General features: G+C 41.6%; 3 protein-coding genes across 10 annotated transcripts in view; 1 reads left to right on the top strand and 2 right to left on the bottom strand.

The window, feature by feature from the left end:
- The window catches only part of Rpl9 (ribosomal protein L9), a 111,155-nt gene that overhangs the window by 23,668 nt on the left and 67,690 nt on the right, over positions 1–19,797 (bottom strand). The gene's annotated exons all lie outside the window — the stretch shown is intronic.
- Positions 41–9,150, top strand: LOC143902703 (transmembrane channel-like protein). 2 transcript variants are annotated; one of them, XM_077415828.1, is made up of 18 exons: positions 41–348; positions 2,209–2,383; positions 2,542–2,791; positions 3,539–3,776; positions 3,866–4,054; positions 4,165–4,400; positions 4,652–4,843; positions 5,095–5,343; positions 5,419–5,488; positions 5,649–5,808; positions 6,085–6,435; positions 6,656–6,910; positions 6,988–7,094; positions 7,175–7,470; positions 7,674–7,853; positions 8,002–8,122; positions 8,244–8,578; positions 8,736–9,150. In XM_077415828.1, the coding sequence occupies exons 1-18, from the start codon at positions 229–231 to the stop codon at positions 8,893–8,895; spliced, it is 3,684 nt and encodes a 1,227-aa protein (XP_077271954.1). In that variant the 5' UTR covers positions 41–228; the 3' UTR covers positions 8,896–9,150. The 2 variants fall into 2 exon arrangements, with proteins under 2 accessions (XP_077271954.1, XP_077271955.1); XM_077415829.1 differs by lacking the exon at positions 41–348 and adding an exon at positions 1,416–1,518.
- The window catches only part of LOC143902700 (uncharacterized), a 58,768-nt gene continuing 48,144 nt past the window's right edge, over positions 9,174–19,797 (bottom strand). For 3 of the 6 annotated variants that reach the window (XM_077415816.1, XM_077415815.1, XM_077415817.1), the window contains 12 exons: positions 18,445–18,652; positions 17,121–17,696; positions 16,113–16,980; positions 14,776–15,666; positions 14,389–14,595; positions 12,469–12,644; positions 11,662–11,913; positions 11,423–11,584; positions 10,892–11,177; positions 10,583–10,814; positions 10,333–10,486; positions 9,174–10,025 (listed from right to left, as the gene is read on the bottom strand). In XM_077415816.1, coding sequence (XP_077271942.1) covers positions 9,765–10,025; positions 10,333–10,486; positions 10,583–10,814; positions 10,892–11,177; positions 11,423–11,584; positions 11,662–11,913; positions 12,469–12,644; positions 14,389–14,595; positions 14,776–15,666; positions 16,113–16,980; positions 17,121–17,696; positions 18,445–18,606 — 4,227 coding nt within the window. In that variant the 5' untranslated portion in view covers positions 18,607–18,652 and the 3' untranslated portion in view covers positions 9,174–9,764. Of the gene's footprint in view, positions 10,026–10,332; positions 10,487–10,582; positions 10,815–10,891; positions 11,178–11,422; positions 11,585–11,661; positions 11,914–12,468; positions 12,645–14,388; positions 14,596–14,775; positions 15,667–16,112; positions 16,981–17,120; positions 17,697–18,444; positions 18,653–18,794; positions 18,996–19,797 lie in introns of those variants that run through there. The other 3 variants (XM_077415818.1, XM_077415819.1, XM_077415820.1) reach the window with 3 other exon arrangements.

Genomic DNA, 19,797 nt, shown 5'->3' with positions numbered 1-19,797 from the left:
AATCAGCGTACATTTCGCGCAACGTACATTTGATTCATGTGAAACGAATCAGCCGCTTCTCAATTTTTCTGTACTTGATACGACCTCAAATCTTATTACCTGATTATCCTAGCCACTCGAGACATTCAATACGTTTTTTTATTTTGCATGTAAAAAACGATTAATATACCGTTTAATATCTCTCGGGAAACATAATTAATATTGGAAACATCATCTGTGGCGTACGGAATGCAAGTTGACTCATCTCGGTCGATGGACCAGATGAGAATTCCTGGTATTCTAAGACTAGACAAAACGTCACGCTCTTCTGGGTTTAGAGCCACGCCTCGGACATTGGCGGCTATACAGGTATTCCATTTCACTAAGAGTCTCATTTCTGTCTTTTGTTACTTTCGGTTATTTCTATCGTCAAAAACGGACGGTACATTTTCAACTGTGTATTTTCTTCTTTGACTTTATTAACTGCGCTGACTTATATTTAAGCCGTTATTAAATCTTTCTAAATCTAAAAGAGGAGACATAAGTAAAAAACAATGGTAGAATATATCAATAATATTTTTTATAATTAAGCCGGCTAGGACGTAACCATTGTTCAAATATATAACGTTCAGAAATAAATAGGATAAAAATAAAGTAACTTTTTTCTCGATAATCTTGATTTTTTCACTTTTCACACGTTGCTCCACTATTCTCTTTCTTTCTGTTTTTCACACACGGCGCTGTTTTTCAACAATTTCATAAATTAGAGGAACATTTACAATAAATCGATCGTCGAAGCTCGCGAACATTAACGAAAATTACATCGGACGATGCGCAGCATGGAAATGATTTTCGTGGGATCGCGTGTAGCACGGTATACACGATAGTAATCATCCCCCTCGAGGAAAGTGATTACCTGCGAAGCAGAAGGGTGGAGTCGTACAATGAGCAAAAAATGCATGACGATGGCCATTAACGTGACCCGACACTCTTTCGGTTCTTGCCATTTTTACAAATAGCGTATATTTCTTTCGGCATAAATAATTACCCAAAATTGCGAGACAACATTGAAGACGCAAAACAGTGTTTTGTTTGTGCGAATTTAGATTTATGAGTGGACAAACTTCCGTATATTGCACAACGGCTTGTTATGCAATGAAAAAATTAATTATTATAAATACAAAATAAGACACGCTTGTTTCTTATCTAAACTTTGCCCATCACTTGCATAATAACAAGAAGTATTCATTTTAACCTAATAAAGTGCTTCTTAATTAAAATGGATCTATATTTTTCAGGAAATGCGAGATACTGCTAAATTTTAAGATTATGAGAGATTCTTATTAATACTTAATTTTTACCGATAAAAAAAATTAAATATTTGTTATAAAAATATGGAAGTATTTTTTTAGAAGATAAGAAAGGTGTCAACACACACACACACACACACTATCAAAGAAGTTACAATCATTGGTTTATGGAACGGAAAAATCATCTTTGAAGCTGTTTGAATCGTTAATGCCAAAACTTATTCAAGATGTATGTCTCAAATAATGTAAAATAGAAATATTTTAAATGAGATATATATAAGTTTTAAAAAAGATTATATAAAGAATCGTGGTTTTTTTGCCAAATACGCATGACTATTGCAGACACGTTAATCCTCGTTAATCAATGTAGGATGTCTCGGGGTGTGTCGCGCGTCGCGTGTGACCTCGAATTAAGAATTACCTGCCGACACGTGAGCGAAGGGATTCAAGTCGCGTCAAAAAGAAACTGAGAAAAAGAAAGGGGAGATCTAAATCGCATAGAATCCATAATTTGAAACTAAGGTTTGGTAATATTTTGACAAATTCAATTCTCTGTACCGTAAGTATAGAGAACCTTAACTCATATTAAATCCAATTTATGAAAAATTCGGGGTTTGGAAAAAGTTTCATATTTTCCAAATAAAGAATTACAAAAAAATTGAATTAAGACTTTAAGACACATTTGGACTGAGTCGTTTATTTAATCAGTATTTTATCTCGTAATATATTAATGTCATCTCGTAATTAATGAGAGATGTTTCCGACTTCGCTCGCAAAGGGGGTAATTTTTGCAGTGATTTTCATGTAAATGAGTTTCAGCGATCTCTCTGGGTCGCTGAGCTCTTCATTACTCGCGTGACTCAGGGAGATCTATGATCGCTGTTCGAAGACAGTAATTGGTATCTTTCACCGTTCCTAGGTGGGTCCGTCGTCATCCCCGTCGCAGTCGCAATCGTCGGCCAGTCGACAGTCGGTTACGTTTGGTATTGTCGAGTTCCAGCGGGACGAGGATCTCGTCGAGGAGGATCAAAGGTCGCGAAGCGAACGTACGGACACGAGATTTCGCGACGACACGCAGCGCGTCTCTATCGCTGGTTAGTGAAGATAATTTTCTCTCGTCGCGAAAGAAATCGCATCGATATAGCCTTCGAGTGACATGCGATTGAGAGAGAACGGAGAATTCTGTCCAATATCTTTTTGATAAATTTATTTCGCATTCAAATAATCAACTTGTGGCATTTTTCGATTCAAGAAGCGACATCCTCGCGAGCGAGTCCGAGCGGAACCTCGCGAAACCCGGCGCCGATGGAGAAGTCAACCGCGGACGGCGAGGAGACCGACAACGAGGATGATTACTCAGCGTCAGTTTGCGCGATTATGCAACGACGAAACTCGTCACGACGGCAAAGTAGACGGAAACGACGTCCGTCGTCCCCGTTCGGCGACAACGTCGACGGCGTCGCGTGCCGTCGATCTTCGGTTTACACCACGAGCTCGGGAGAGTTAGTATTCGCGGTTTTAGAGTGGACTCAAAGTCCATTGTTTGTGAGGTTTCAAGTATGATCTCGTCATAGAAATTGTGCGCAGGGAATAAGGTTAATTATATAGAAGAAGGAGGGGCTTTTTTAGGTCACAGATCTCCAGTTATATTCTGCATTAATTTATTAATTTGTATTATTAAGGTTCAATGTTTCTATTTGTTTTAGTTGTTCCCCTCTCCCCCAAGGATTCTTGGAACTTCTTCCAAGATTTTTAGATGAAAATTTTTATCCGATTTTTTTCTTTAACCGACTCAAATAATCTCTCCTTATCCTAATTAAAATAAAACGCTATCTAGATCTCGTAAATTATATGGAGTTTTTATTCGCGCTCTAATTCTTCATCTAGAAACTAACGTTATCCTCTTCACGCTGCTAACATTATTGCAGCAAAAAAGATGCGAGTATATATATATATATATATTCCGCACTAAATATTATATAACAAAAATATATTATAGGTTTTATTTATCATTTATATATAACGATGAAGAAGCTACTCCTTTCAATATTGTATTATATAAAAAATACATATATTTTAGATAATGATCTTAGCTGGATCTTTCTCATTGCAATGTAATTACCCCATTATAATACTTCTTTTAATTTCTTGTTGGAATGTTGTCTTAATCACCGAATTGCTACAGTGACTAGTATAATAATTAAGTCTTAGCCGTTAATTAAAGTCTTGGATAATGATAAAATCAATAGCACGATAATTTCGATGGACGAGAGCGGTAATCAGGAGCAGATCTTCGAGAATCTCAAGCTGCACAAAGAGGTTCTGAGCGGCATAAAGCAGCAGCCTTGGCCTCTCCGACGTAAACTCAAGCTCGTACGGCAAGCTAAAGCTTATATCAGACGACACGAAGGCGCTCTGCAGGAAAGACTCGCTCAAAGCCGCAGCACCAAAGACGTCATAGCACGCGTCTCGATTTTCATAACTAAGGTAGCGATCATGCTGTAAAAATTTAATAAAATAAAAAATCAACAGCAGAGCGAGAGAATTGCAACAACTACTCTCTTTCATCTATTTAGAAATGGCAGTATTTCCGACGTGAGCTGATCAATCTGCAAACGTGGCTCATACCTTGGGAGGTCCGTATCATGGAGATAGAATCCCATTTCGGTTCCGCTGTCGCGTCCTACTTCATTTTTCTCCGTTGGCTCTTTTGGATCAATCTCGTCATCGCGGCAATCCTTACGGCGTTCGTTGCGATACCTGAAGTAAGATAATTTTAGTCAGCGAAGGTAAAACTTTTTTTTTCCTCTCAATTTTGCCGGTGTATTAACAATAAGATACCTAACAGAATAACTTTTTTTCAACTCTTTGCCAGGTATTGATTGCAAACGTGACTCTCGCCGGCGAGAGGAAGATCATGCTGAAGGAAGAGGCCGTCAAGTCGAAGCACCTGTTAACTTTGTGGGAGTTCGAGGGCGTGCTAAAATACTCCCCGTTCTTCTACGGATGGTACACCAATCAGAACTCGAACAGCAAATATAAATTACCTTTGGCGTACTTCGTCACCAATCTGGTCGTGTACACGTACAGCTTCGTCGCAATTCTACGCAAGTACCGGCTGGATCTTTTTTTATGTTGTATCTCGGAGCACAACTTGTTTCACGAACCAGTGAACTGACAATCGCATTCCTCCAAGATCTTTTGATACAAAAATTCGCGAGAAATTAGAAAGAGTTCGTTGCTACATACAGCATTTCTTGAAGGAAGATGTGCCACAAGCATATTTCAAATAAAATTATATAGAGATTACCTTTGCAATATACGTATATGTAGAAAGCAAGCACGTGGGTACTTTGTTTCAGAATGGCGGAGAACTCGCGTTTGAGTAAGCTGACCGAAAAAGAAGACGAATATGTTTTCTCGTGGAAACTCCTCACGGGATGGGACTTCATGATCGGTAATCCGGAAACTGCTCACAATCGTACAGCCAGCGTAATGCTGGGCTTCAAGGAGGCTCTATTAGAAGAAGCGGAGAAACAAAAGGATAAGAGAAAGTGAGTTCTGATGTTAATAATATTTTAAGATTAGACGTTATGTACGAATGCAGCGACAATTTTCTTTCTCGGATTTTTGGTTCTACATCACGTACATTGCTCTAATCGGAAATTTCGATCATTTTTTAACGGAGGGATTATCTTCCTAACGTTTCTACAGAAAAGAAGCTGACCAAGGATCGCATTTAGAGTTATATATATACCTATCCCATAGAGCATATGCAGTATATTCATATAACTATGTTTCGCAGCTGGAGAATCATCTCGATGAGGATATTCGTGAATATAGCGGTGCTGTCGTTACTCGCGCTGTCGGCGTACGCCGTGATCGAGGTGGTTGAACGGAGCGCTACGAAGATCGATTTGCCGAACTGGTGGCGGCAGAACGAGATTACGATTGTGATGTCTCTGATCTCGTACCTCTTCCCGATACTCTTCGAAATCCTCGGCTTTCTCGAGAGCTACCATCCCAGAAAGCAGCTCCGAATGCAACTGGGACGGTAAAGAGAGCTGCTTATTAATCACGACAAAGTATACTTCGCTATAATGCAACCAAGTGAATGGTTCCGTTTCAGGATAATGGGCTTAAATCTATTGAATCTCTACTCGCTGATATTCGCCCTGTTCCGCAAGATAAGCTCTACGGTACGTAATTCGTTTTATCGTACGTAAATTAAAATAGCGCAATGAAGAGTAGGTATGACACACGCAACATTATTCTCGATTTTATATTTTTTCAATATTTTACACACTTATATATAGATCCTATCGTGCTCACACAATGGATGTATTTTTTTTTTCGCAGAAACCCGATATTAAACCGACAACCAAGTGCGTACGTAAATGGGTACCATGCGACGACAAGATGACGCGCACGCAACAAATCATGACGTTGGCATCTTTGAGCCTTGTTTTAATAAATAATGCCACCCACTCTTATGCTAAGAGAGAAATATCGGAGCCAAGTATGATCTATTTAAACAAAATATTTCCGATAGACATATTGCGTGCTACTCTTCTCATTTGTTGCAACTCTTAGGAAATATTTCAGTCACTGTGTAATATCTCCTTGTTTTGTTGAACTTTAAAGCGGTTATGAATAATGATTTGTAAAGTAGAAATTTGCTTTTATAGCAAAACGAAGTGACGGACTCAGGAAACAGCAAATATGTGTTTCACGGATATATTTTGTTTCGCGATTTCTCGAAAATTTAATCGAAACGATTATTTTTTTCACTCAGCACTGCCGTCCATCAGGCAAGAGACCTACTTCCTTAATCCTTTGCTGGACAACGATACTTTATATAAGGATTTCAATGATACGTATGATTATAACGATTATAATACGGATTACGATAATTACCGGTACGAAACTTCGCGTACGGAGAGCGGCGACGAGTCCTTCACCATGCCTTATTATGAAGAACAAGATACCAGGAGTGCGGATAATAGTGAAATACATTATGACACAAGCTCGACAGTAACTGCCAATTTTCTGACTGATTCAATGACGACTGAACATTTCTATGCAAGTTCTACTTCGTCCCAGAGCGAAACCACGGCGACAACGTTCGAATCGAGCACAATGGAAGGTATATTGCACTTCTCGCGTCTATTGTACTTTACGCGGCCAATTAATAATTACGCAGATTTATTACAATAATTATATTCTATTATTTGGCTTATATAACCGTTTGAAAGAGCTCAATTTTCTGATACTATATTAGGCTATATTAAATATTTAATTAATGATCGTAATAATTGACATTGAGTTGACAATAGTTTCAAATAATATATCATATGTCGTCGCAGATTCATCGAGGGCCGATTTTAATAATTTCACCGAAATATCAATAATTACTCCATCGTCTTCAGACAGTCAGACATCATCCGTTGGAACGTTTAACGTCACGCCCACAATAGCAGATATCACACCAATTACAACGTATATCCCGAAAAGTAACTTTCCTACCGCACAATCGAATAAACCTGTAATTCCCATTTCAAAAATCACGTACGTGGATAGATGCTTCGAAAGAGTTTGCACTACTATGCCGAAAAATTCAGGTAAAAATGCTTTTATCAAATCTATTTATTTCATTGTACTCGTTTTTAGCAGTAGATGAATTTATTTATGTTTTCAGCCATGTCTTTGGAACAGCTAGATCTGACGACACGACAAAAGCTGCGCCGATCATGCTGGGAAACTATGTTTGGGCAAGAGCTCGCCAAGCTCACTGTCATGGATTTGGTAGGAAACATAACGAAAAAATTAAGATCAATAAAAATTATTTATTATATATTTTTTAAATACGGGGCTGTTTATATCAGATACTCACCATATTAGCCACTCTCTGCATGGATTTCTTCCGCGCCGTTTTCGTGCGTTTTATGAATAACTGCTGGTGCTGGGATCTGGAGAAGCAATTTCCGCAATACGGCGACTTCAAAATAGCTGAAAATATCCTCCATTTGGTGAACAATCAAGGCATGGTTTGGATGGGAATGTTCTTCAGTCCCGGTTTAACGGCGCTGAATCTCTTCAAGCTTGGCATTCTAATGTATTTACGTTCTTGGGCAGTTCTGACGTGCAACGTACCTCACGAAGTAGTTTTCAGAGCCTCCAGGTTATTGAGATTAAAATCCACTATTTGCGAAAACCACATCACACTTTTTCAGTTTTTATCCAACAAATTAAATAATTGAAGTGCGCCTTTATAAATAATTAAAAATCGCGCACCGTTATTTGAGAGAATCGTTCCTTTAGTTTCATATACTTTCCTATACTTATTCACGATTGTTCGCCACAATCACTTTTGATACATTACAGGTCTAACAATTTCTACTTCGCGCTGTTACTGACTATGCTATTTTTATGTGTGTTACCGGTCGGTTACGCTATAGTCTGGGTCGAGCCTTCGTGGCATTGTGGCCCATTTTCTGGTTATCCAAAGATTTATAATTTAGCGACGCAAAGTTTGAAAGACTCGCTTCCGGAGCTGATTCAACGGTACGTCTCTGTTGTATAGTAGCATTTGACTGCCTTTACAATGCAAATTTATTTGAAACTTAGATTACTTTTCTATTGATTGCAGTCAAAAAATAACTATGCGTCTTAAATATACAATATAATCTTTGAAAACTTTATCTCCGTTTAGATGTCTCGATTATGTCGCATCGCCTGGTATAGTGATACCACTGATTGTTCTCATGACGTTGATTATTTATTACATGGCATCTCTCGCTGGATCTTTGCGAGAAGCGAATAATGATCTAAAGGTAACAACATATACATATATAAAGAATATACATATTCATCAAGTTGTATATAATGTTTAATATTTTATACTCAATTATTATTATTGATTTTATGCTTATATATATAAATGCGTTATTCCAGATACAACTAAGACACGAGCGTACAGAAGAACGTCGCAAATTGTTCAAAATAGTGGAGAAGAGGCATACCGTGACTGAAACTCCGCTATCGAGATGGAAAAAAATTCTTCCGGCGTTGCCACAGACCAGAATATCTCGAGATTCCGAGACGGTTCAAAGAGATAACGTAGAGATCACGATTGGGAATGCGAACGATACAACGGAAAATAAACGATTGACGAACGACATCGAAGAAGATTCGCCTCAGAAGCGGGTATTGTCCGATGTCGACAATGAGCAACGATCTGAAGAACAGGATGATTTGACATTAAATGATGTTATATCTCCTAGCAGAAGGTATGATAATAATAATTGATTGTGGAAGTGATTGCCATTTCGTGGCAAGCTTTTCTATGTGTGCAAGCCTCAAATAATTAGACTATATATTTAAGAATGTCAAATATATCGTGTTACTAAATCGCCGAATCACGCAATAAATGATTCTCACGAGCAGGATAAGCGTGGTTGAATGTTCTTGGGACTCGCCGACGAGCGGGCAAAGTGTTATCATACCGGAAATCCAAGAAAATGACGAGGAAAAAGTTGCATCCGACGTTCACGGAATTGTGGAATTGAGCGACGTGTCCAAAGATGACAACCAAAAGATAACGTAACACGAATTGAATGTAATAAATAAGACAATTATTTAAAAAATGAAAGAGAATAGTAATATAATTAGTATTTTTCATACCACCTTAATTTATCAAGGATCTGAGAGATTCTGAGAATTTTGTACTAGTCTGTAAAAAAATATTGAAAGTCAATTCTCTTTAGAGAATTATAGATTTAGCATTGGTATAGCTGATAATCGTTTCTCAAGGGAGCGCACAGCCTCCATATTACGTTTACTCCTACGATCGTAGATTTGCTAAAATATGAAATTTGCAGACACTTTGTGATTATTGCGTTTATTTCTACAAATATATGTGTAAAATGTCTATAAATATGTATAAATAACTATCGCACATTGCTGAAGACAGCGTGAAACAGCTGCCTCTAAACTTCCGGATTCACGACGGATCATCGAAACGCACGTCGTACATACAAAATCACACTTTGATTGAGCATTGGCACATTCCTAATATCTTTATCTTATCGTCAGATATTAAATTACGTATAAGATATATATATATGTAACATTGAGCTGTTCCGAGATTATTTATACGTATACCAATATATCCTGCGTATATAAAGATATATACTCCTCGCCTCCTCACCAAACGTACGATTCAATTTCACGTTAGCATAAGTTAATACAATTGTTCTTACGTAACTTTTGTTGAAAAAAAAATCATCGATAACGAGGAACGTAAATTAACTGTGGAAGGAAAAAGCTATTATGTTATTTTGTAGCACAGTACTAGTTACAAATTATCTTTGCGTTCGGATATCTTTCTATTTTCGCTTACCGATAAATATTAGTTTCTTTCGCCGATAGTATTTAGTATTTATACAACTCGTCATGTACGATATGGAGAACATATCAGCACCTTTGCGCCAAGCGCTTACGCTGCTCGTCAAGCAGCACCGACGCCTCGCTCATAATTTTAGCAGTGGTTCGTACCAAGAATAATAATTGATATTCGTCTATAACCGTCAGAGCTGCCTTTGTCTTGATGAGAGCGTGAAGTACGTTCGCTCGCTCGAGGTCGAGCCATCTTTGAAGCGCCCCTTCCCTTTCCCGCGGACCACCGAGTGGCACATCGGCTGGGCCCCACAATGAGAATTCCAGCACGGATTTTACCTAATTGTCGAAGGAATTAAATTAAGTTAATTTCATCCGAAGGATATAGATTGCTGACAACTGAATTAAATGTAAGTAGAAAGATGAGACACATAACAACAACTGTGCGGATACACGAAAAGAACTGGATATTTGATATATCAACAATCTTTGTGGCGCAAGCTCGGCTCAAAAAAAAGATACAAATTTAATAATTAAAAAAGAATGCAGACACAGTAAAATAAATTTGCAGTTGAATTGAAAAGATTCACAAACTCTGTACGTGCGTTCCGCGAAATTAGAATCAAATGGAAATGAGCTCTCATACCTGCGAGAGTGTGACCGCTTTCTCGCGTATCAGTAAATCTTGTATGAGAGGTAGCTCGCCTGTCAGATGCAACTGTTGCAGTGCTATTAGAGCGCACTCGCACAGAGAGACTCGTTCCTCGCCAGGCTCGTCGCTCGGGTCTATGTTTAACCTCCTACAAAGCGGAAGTTAAACGTTGAATAACGGGACCGCGGAGGTCCGCGCGATTATTATACCGCGTCAAGTTGTCGTCTCGCGAGGAAATACTAACCCTTGCAGGAGGTAGAGCCGATAATAAACGTCCTCTCTGCAGAGTACAACGTCGCTTAAAGATCTGCTGGCGTCCTCGATCCCGCGTGCTTGAAGACTCTTCAGAGCGTTGACCAGTTGAAGAAGGACGAACGACGCTTCTCTGCTCGCGCCCTCGCCGTTCATGTCCTTCGACATCGCTCCGAACGATTGTATGGGGGTGACATGCAGGCACGGGAGAACCGAAATTGTCGCTACAACAAAGAAATTATTGTTAAATATATCTTTACATTTTTAAAAATATTTTTTGCTGAATTCCGGCGTGTATTACCTTCGACATCTTCGTTCTCGGATGGTCGGACCTTCTCGATTATTTCTTTCGGAACTTTATCTACGAATTCTACAATGGGCGTCAGATAGAAGTCCTTTTGCGGCATAGGCATAGCTAAATCAAACGCTATGCAGAGAGTGACATTTTGATCATTCCACGTCGCCGGACAGAATATCCTTCTACCAATGGAGACTGATGACGGAGTGTCGACGTTGAAGTGCTTTAACCGTGGATTCGCATTCTTGAGGGCTCGCAAACTTGACGGAAATTGGACAGTTTGATTTTCCTGAAAATTTGTAACTGTCAGAAAAAAAAATATTTTATAATACTAAAATTTCATTGTTCGCGTAACAAATGGATAAGGAATTGTCTTAAGCTCAAAATATTCCGTGCAACTTTCATTCAGAGAAATTAATTATAGTCGAAAGTCTGTAGTAAAGACTGCAGATACAAGTTACGCCTACAAATTTTATACGCGTGCACAAACAAGAATGTAGAAATAAATAATGATAATATATAGAGCTGACATGCCTGTTCGAGAAATTGGGCGAGTGCTTCGTGATTCGCCACAACCACCGCGCCGTAATTATCTTCGAGGCTTCGATGGACGATGGTGCGCCCCCGGCGTTGCCTCAAGCGGCCCATCCTCGGCTCGTCGTCCGTGTGTTTCCAATCCTGATCTTCCTCGGCGCCCTGGTTTCACATCGCGTTCGATTAGAAAGGTACAATACATTTAGTCGAAAACAAAACGGAAGAACACGATGACGTACCTCGTCACCGGTGTAGAAAGTATACGGCGCGTAAAGCTCGCTCTCGGTCTCGCTGCCGCAATACGGCAACGAGATCGATCTCACGAACGAGGGTTGATGATGAACCTTCGACTCACCGACCATCGCACTGCTGTCGGACTTCCTCTTGCATGCGGCGCGGAATCCGCCTCCACTTCCGTGCCGCAGTTCGAGATTCGAATCGCACTCGGGCGAACTCGAGAGGCATTCGTACACGTGGCTGTCGTTGGATGTCTGTTGAAATGCAAGTAATCGCTGTACTGCTAAGTCCCGAGGCGATTCCGAACGGTATCATATATACGACGACTTATATGTTCACATATTTCTAGATATACATATTCTTGCCAATTTTCTTTTTCTCTGTCAAATTTTCAAGAGACTATTACTCTGTCCAACTATTATTCTGTCGTGTCTTTTTATAATTGCAATCAATAGACGAAAAGAAAAGATAAATTTTGACAAATATGTGTCGTTGGTTATTATATTATCAATTTCATATATAAATTCTAAAAAATAAAGTGTACTTTGATCTACTTTCCTCTAGTGTTTCTTTTCTTTTCCCACTTGACGATAAAAACTGCGCGCAGGAAATTATTGTGATAACAATTACAGCAAATTATTTTCACTGTTTACCTTTCCCAAGATCTAGGAACGTTCGCCCGCATATAAAGAATGCAGCGTGTAAATATTGTTCGTATCAACGTTTTTATGCAGTCCAACAATAGTAGTCAATTCGCATTCATCAACGTTCGCGTCTCGGAGCCGGATTTGAGAAAAAGTATTTCTTACCGGCGAGTCGGCAGTAAGTCGCGCAGGGACGAGACCGTCGTAATCCCGGTGCCGATTCTCAGCGGTCGCCCTTTTCGGGACGGGTTGGGAGATCGCTCGGTCCCTCATGCTGGCGGTTCTTTGGGGTTTCGAGGGTGCCAGGGCGCTGCGCACCTCACCTGTAACATCCTCCGCTGCTGCAGGCACGATCCGCCATCGTCAAGCGCCACGGGTTAGTACCACAAGACACAAGGCATGTCAACGAAACGGGCTAGCTATGCGGGCTGGCTAGTTCGCCTAACGCGACTAGGGTACTGGAGGACAGTCATGGAGAAACGCCGCCGCGCAAAGTCGGATTCGACGTTGGCGCATACAATGAACGTTAGTTCACCCATTGTTCCACACGTGTGGACTAATTGCTATCGGTATACATGCGTGGATTATTTTCTTCTAACGTTCGGTGTCTCTGATGAGTCTCTGATCTGACCCCGATATTGCGCCCAAGCATTGATATACGGCGCTAACGTGGACCATGTATCTTTTCGCCGACGAAGCTTTCGAGCAACGTCCATCACGCGACAAGTAAAAACATTATTGTCGGTGCAACACATGTCACGGAATATTGTGACTTTTCAATAGTGTGATTTCAGTTTCTCTGGGACTTATAAATCGGGATCGACGTGAGCGTCTGCGAGCGGGGATCCTCGAGTGTTTTTTTTTACAAACGTACGTTATGTCTATTTTTTAATTCTTAATTGAACTAAAAGACTCCATACGAGATGCCGATCACAGCGCATGCAATGCGTGCGGCGTTAGTTGCACCCAGCGTCGGTTAGAGGAGTCCACGACTAACGTTGCTCGGTGGTACGCACCGTTACGTAACCACCGCGGAAAGAGGGAAAAAATGAAGAGGAAGTAAACGGAGAGAGACGTGAACGCGGATATGCGCGCCGTTTACGCTTGAGTAGTCGCGCTTAGTATGTCGGCGCAGCGGACGTCGCCGTTGTTCGCTTTAATGAGAGGAGGAAGAGACAGAGAGAGAGAGAGAGAGATGTGGAGGTGCAACGAACAAGCCACAGCATCGGGGGATTACGGCACACGTGAATCGGCGCGATAGAAAAGAACGAGAGAATGACCGGGAGAGCTAAGCGATCGAAAGAACAAGACTCTCTAATTTCTTTTTTAAACAATATACGTTTATTCAGCAGATACAAATGTTCTGTATTACAGAGTTCTTGCCTTTTGCACTCTTACAAGGAGCACTTTGTCGACGAGTATTAACAAATAGCACAAATAGCGTTTTTATTTTACCAGCCATTCTCAAACTTTATATTGTAATCTTATCGCGGAAACTGGCGTTGCGAAAGCAATCGTGTCTCAAGAGTAAAAAGCTATAAGCCTTCAATCAGTATTGCTTGATATTACGTTATGTGAAACGATACCGGTGCTTGACAACCGAGTCTCGTCCAAAAGAATATAGGAATAAATTCTTTCAGTAAACATTACGAAACATTATTATCGGTGTAACACACATATCACAGAATATTGTGACTTTCCAAGAATAATTTTAGCTTCTTTAGAACTTATAAAGTCCTCTACCTTATAAAAAATGTCGCGTTTTCGCCATCGGGAATAATCACCGAAACTCATCATTACGTCTTAGTTTCAAAATTCCGATTTTGTAACCCGGCCAACTGCGCGACGCGCAAGGTTTAATCGCATGCGATTCGTCAAGTGACTTAAAAAAAAAAATCATCTATCCTCCCCGAGGATGCAAGTTAAGGCATCATCACGTGGCTCGGTCGCTGTACCCACGCAAGCGAAATGACGTCTCTCCCGTTTTAAAAAGCGACTGGCGCGAGGATTCGTGTGAGTATGGCTGTTAACATCGAGAATAATCGCGACGATTAACTCAGTTACACTGTATAGGCCTGAACTTACCCAGATTCGCGTAAATCGAGTCCGAGGTCGTCGCGGCGCCCGGCCTCCAAGTGGCTTTCGACGTTTTATCGTTCCTGGAGGAAGCGACGTTCAATTTGATCTCCGCGCGAGGTGGCGGCGGTCTGACCGGTTTGTTCGCCGAATCCAGCCTCGACCAATCCTCGAGGGATTGGTTCCTCGGCGGCGGTGGTGGTTTCCCGGGCCTCGCTGTAATAATAACGTATCGTCTCTCTCTCTCTCTCTCGCTCTCTCTCTGTGCGATAGGGTTACGTTTGTACGTTATGTACACATACATGTATACGCGCTTTCGCGTTTCTTGATAATTTAAAATGTCAATTTTTTCGTATGTTTGAAATTTCATCCAAGTTACAAGGAATTCGTGCTTACCCGCGACGGATGGAGAAAACCGTGTCGTCCTTGAGCCGTCGCTTTTAGCACCGCAGGAATCGGTCTGGTCCTCGCCCATCCTGGCGACGATCCTATCATTTCCCACCACCTCGACCGCGGCACCGTCCAACTCCAACGGATGGATTATCTCTAATCGCGGTTTCGGTTGCGGCGTCGACGGTATCTCGTCGGTTTTCGCGCCCGACGTTTGACCGGTGATAACGTCCATGTCCTTCCTCGTGCCCATTCTCAAGAACCTCTTCAGGGAGAAACCTTTTCGATTTCTACCCCTTTTCTTCTCCTCCCGTATTTCCTTCTCCGTCGCCAAGCTGTCCTGCGACAGAGATATCGTTCGCCTAGGCACGGACTCGACCGGAAGTTTGGCGCTCTCGTTCGTTGGATCCGGCAGATCGCAGACCGCCTTGCGGAACTTCGGACTGCACGAAGACGATCTCTCTCGCTTCTCTTTCTCGCGAACGACCGGGGAATCGGACTTCAGATTAGCCCCGGGATTCCTGGCGAATAGAGAGGAGACCGGCAAAAGATCCTCCGTGGCCTCCGGCGGTCGCGGTGCCATTCTTCTCTTGTTCGGCGAGCGTATGAGCTCCATTGTGGAGACGGAAACCGGAGTAATTTCCGGAAACTCCTCGTCTGGCACGATATCCTCATCCACTTCTTCGTTATTCGTCGAATAGTTTCTCGAGGAGGCTGGCGGTGCGATCACGGAATTAAACAACGGCGGGAGGGCGGATTTCGGTGAAGTTTTTACTTGATCTCCAGAATCCGAGTTTTCGGCTGCAATGGTTGGCGAGATTTCATTGGTCTCCGATAAAATCTCGTTCGTAACGTTCTTCTTCGTTGAACATCGAGACACGCTCATGTCTTGCGTACCTAGAAAGAGATAGTAGCACACATCGGAAAGCTGCATAAGGGAACTTTTCCAAAAAGTCAATGAATAAAAGATGCGACTAATTGTAATAAGGTATAAGAGAATCCTTTTATGTTACTTTCGTTGTAGCGATATCTATTATATACGGTTGTAACTTGCTCTTTTGTAAACAAATTAATTTTAACTAAAAGAAAATATGCGATATATAATTCCTCCTCCGTTCCCAAATATTAAAATTCAAATCTCAAAAATAAATAATTTAAAATTTCAGAAAATTTCGATAAAACGTAACACAATAATTAGAAGCAGTCTTTTGAGTACTTTCGTCTTTTGAGTATTTTAGATTAAATGAAATATAACAAACATTTAAATTATTAAATTAACAGATAATTTAAACAATATTTCTCGTTTCTTTTTAATCGCATTTCGGACGAATCGCGAGACTCACCTAAATTTTGAACGGGTCTACTGGCGACAGTTTGGACCGACGGAGGTGGTAATACGTAATCGCCGTTGAGAATTTTCTTCACGGCGAGCGGACCATCGTTCAGGCTCGCCTTTGTGGGAAAGATCACCGGTTTCTGCGGCACGGCGGGCTTCGCCTTCGAGTCGTTATTAACACCACCGTGTAGGAAGGAGGGCCTTGGTTCCGTGGTTACGATCGGCGGCGGACTAGTGGGCAGCGCCGGTGGTTCCGTCACTTCCTCGTCTGCTTTGCCGTCCGGTTCGCCCGCGAGCTCGCGACTGCTATCGAAACAGAATTTCTTCCGCTCCGCGCCCTCGCACTCTCCATCAACTTCGCGCACTTGCGGCGACGGAGGTTCCTTGACGTCGTTAACACTCTTGTCGCCGACATTTATCGATCGATCGCTCTCCGGTATTTCCTCGTTCTTCAGAGGCGTCAACGAGGCGAGCTCGTCTCTCTCTTCCTTCCCTTCGTCTTGTTTCGCACACTCGGTTTTATTCGTCGACGTCCTCTTTACGCTCTCTCCCATGTCGTTACTTGGCGCGGATTGCGCAGACATCCCCGACGAGGTCTCGATTTCAGTCTTCTTTACCGCTGAGACGGTGTTGAGGGAAGCATTTGTGGCGTTCCTCTTATCGACTTTACACAAGGGCGAGTATTTCTGCACCGTTGTTTCCGTCTTCACCGCATCCGCGTTGGCAGTATCCGTCGTGGTCTCCCTCCGCATGATAGAAATCATATTGGCGGAAGTGATCAATGGCATGTCTACGATCTTCCCTAGTTCCAGAAAAGATTTTTGTTCTTGCTCTTCGGTCTTCTTCCGTTCTGGTCCATTGAGCTTCTTTACGGCCTTTAACATTTAATTTAATACATTCAATTTTGCTTTATCAAGATCAAGATACTCTACTTGTACCTAATTAAATAAATAATTAAATACAAAGAGATTCTTCGCGATAACATTTATTCTGTGATGTTTTTGTTGTAACTTACTCTGATGGCAGTGTTATCCGACGATCCACCATCATCGGCTTTTAATCTGAACGGACTGGTTTGCAAGTTGACCGTGTTGATCTTTCGATCGGTCGGCCTCTTGGCGGTGGGTACGGACTCTTCTCCGCCGAAGGGCGTTACGGACACCAAAAGAGTCGTCTTCCTGCCATCGGCGTCTCGCTGTATCCTACCCAGCATCAACGAGGCAAAGGACTTGGCAGGTGACGCCGTCGACGACTTGGCCGCGTCGTGCGAATCATTGTTCTCGACGTTCGTCATCAGGTTCGCGGTGACCGTGTTGAAGTTCGTGTTCGCGCGGGTCAGGTCGAATAACGCGCGCTCCTCCTCGCTGTCCGGCACCAGATCCTCCGATTTCGCGGAGGAATCGACCTGGGATCCGTCCCCGTCCTCCTCGCCGTCAGAGAAGTCATCACCGCCGTAACCGATCACCTCGGTGAGAAACTCGGGAAAACCGACGTTTTTTTTTCGTTGATCTTTCCGACAAATCGTCTTGCCACGGAGGATACTCTGCAAGGTTATTCGATCGTCTGATTCCAATCGGGACGGGACGTCTTTCTATTGCGACGAGGCAAAACCGGAAATGTTTTAATCAGCACGTGATCGGTAATAATCATCTCCGTTCATTGGACGTAGTTACGCGAAATGTAAATAACTTGAAAAACAAGTTTTTTTTTCAATACGACTCGTAACGACATACACAGTGGATAGTGTTATCTCTTCGTATAAAATATTATTTAATATCACGGAGAAAATTTTATATTAAATTTTACTATGCTGTCGCATTAACTGCGGACCATCAAGACGCCCAAGTTTAAATGCTATAGTCTTATAGTAAAATTACTATGTCCATAGCATTTAGTGCTACGATCATAGCATTATTATACCATTGAATGCTATGATCGTAGCATTAAATGCTATGGACATAGTAATTTTACTATAAGACTATAGCATTTAAACTTGGGCGTCTTGATGGTCCGTAGTTGGTGTGTGGCAGCATAGTAAAATTTAATATAAAATTTTCTCCGTGTATATTATGTATAGATTTTTTAGATGAAATATTAATTAGCGAGTGCCGTTTACATATAAATTGAACTAAACGATAAATAATCTAAATCGTATAGAAATGATATAATAATTATATAATTATATAAGTTAATATATACATAAACAAAGTATATAAACATGTTTGAAGTAATTAATTTAATCTAATTATTCACGGAAAATTGGGACTTACACCTAAATGCAATGCATAAATATATACCGACATTTATACAAATATACGATGCATCGTACAAGTCAATACCTGCAGCTGAAGATGATCAATCTTCAGATTCGTGGAAGCCTTCTCGACGTTCAGTCGCAAGATATCGTCAGCCGGCGCATGTTCCTCCTTCGGTTTGAAGCAATTCGAGCAGAGCTCCTTCTTCCAAGCGTTTTGCACGAAGCGATTGCATTGTGTGGACATCGTTGCCTCACCGCGACACCGACAGCGAAAGTCCCGTTACATCATCCTGAAAGGAAAGAGATGAAATAGTAATCGATTCGATTCTACAGCCGGTGCGACGATCAACGGTGAATCGTGCACGTGCCATGCAGCGAACGGACGTGATAGCGCGCGAAAAATTATGTATCGCTCAGAAAAAATATACTTACGCGTGAAATAAATTTGTCCAGAATTTTAACTCTTTTTTTCCAAATTTTTCAAAATTTTCCGAACATTGGATATCTGTTAAAAGGTCATCATTACGGGTGGTCAATCGATTGATTGCTGTTCCCTAGAATTCGCTTCAATGACGAAGCACGGTTGTCAACGAGCGATTACGTTGGATGGTCATTAAAAACGAAAACGAAACGAGTGAGTACATTTTCCTGTCCGCAACGTCGGCATCAGCGGCTACCGCGGGAATACAATCGGGACAATTGACTGGAGCTGCCCGACCGGCTGAGTAATTGCCTCACTTCCGGTCTCGGCTTTATTTGCAACAGCGAATATGGCCTAGCCCGTACCCGTCATTAGCAAGTAATACGTAAGAATATTGTGCCATCGCAAATTTTTCTTTTCACGAGGCAGCCGAGAAAATTGAGCAGTTTTTCCAAACATAAAAGTGAAAGAGTTCCATTTTACGCTTTACACTCTGGACATTTCTTCAGATCGTTTCTATTCTAAAGTTGTGTTTCGTAAAAAACTGCTTTGTTTTTGGTCGTATCAATTGATGCATTGTTAGTGAAAAAGCTGTTTTTACAGATTATATTATTCAAACGTGATATAAAACACTGATGGGGTATTCTGTATAGTTAACGTGACGCTAAGTGAGGCGATTTGTTAATGTTTCTATTCAGACAACGTCACAGGGAGCAACGACGCAGGGACTCTTCTCATCCTCTCCCTATTGACAAATATTCGCAGTCTATTGCAGAAGTTGCGAGACTGGAGAACCACCATCTCCCTCCCATCGTTTAGATCTTAAATCGCGCGAGGGAAATCGCGTGCGCGACACGCCGGAACGAAGGATGTCATCGAGGATGAAAAGACGTCGCACGACGACGTCCACGGTAATGTCCTATTAGCATGCAGGACTTGCGAGTAAGTACTCGCAAACCAGGCACGAAGTACCGTTGCCGATCTCGTTGATCCGTTACGTCTCTCGCGTTGCCG

The sequence above is a fragment of the Temnothorax americanus genome, unplaced genomic scaffold (assembly GCF_048541705.1).
Source record: "Temnothorax americanus isolate GAGA-0224 unplaced genomic scaffold, ASM4854170v1 Scaffold4, whole genome shotgun sequence".
Lineage (NCBI taxonomy): Eukaryota > Metazoa > Arthropoda > Insecta > Hymenoptera > Formicidae > Temnothorax > Temnothorax americanus.
This window is presented reverse-complemented; position numbering and strand designations above follow the sequence as displayed.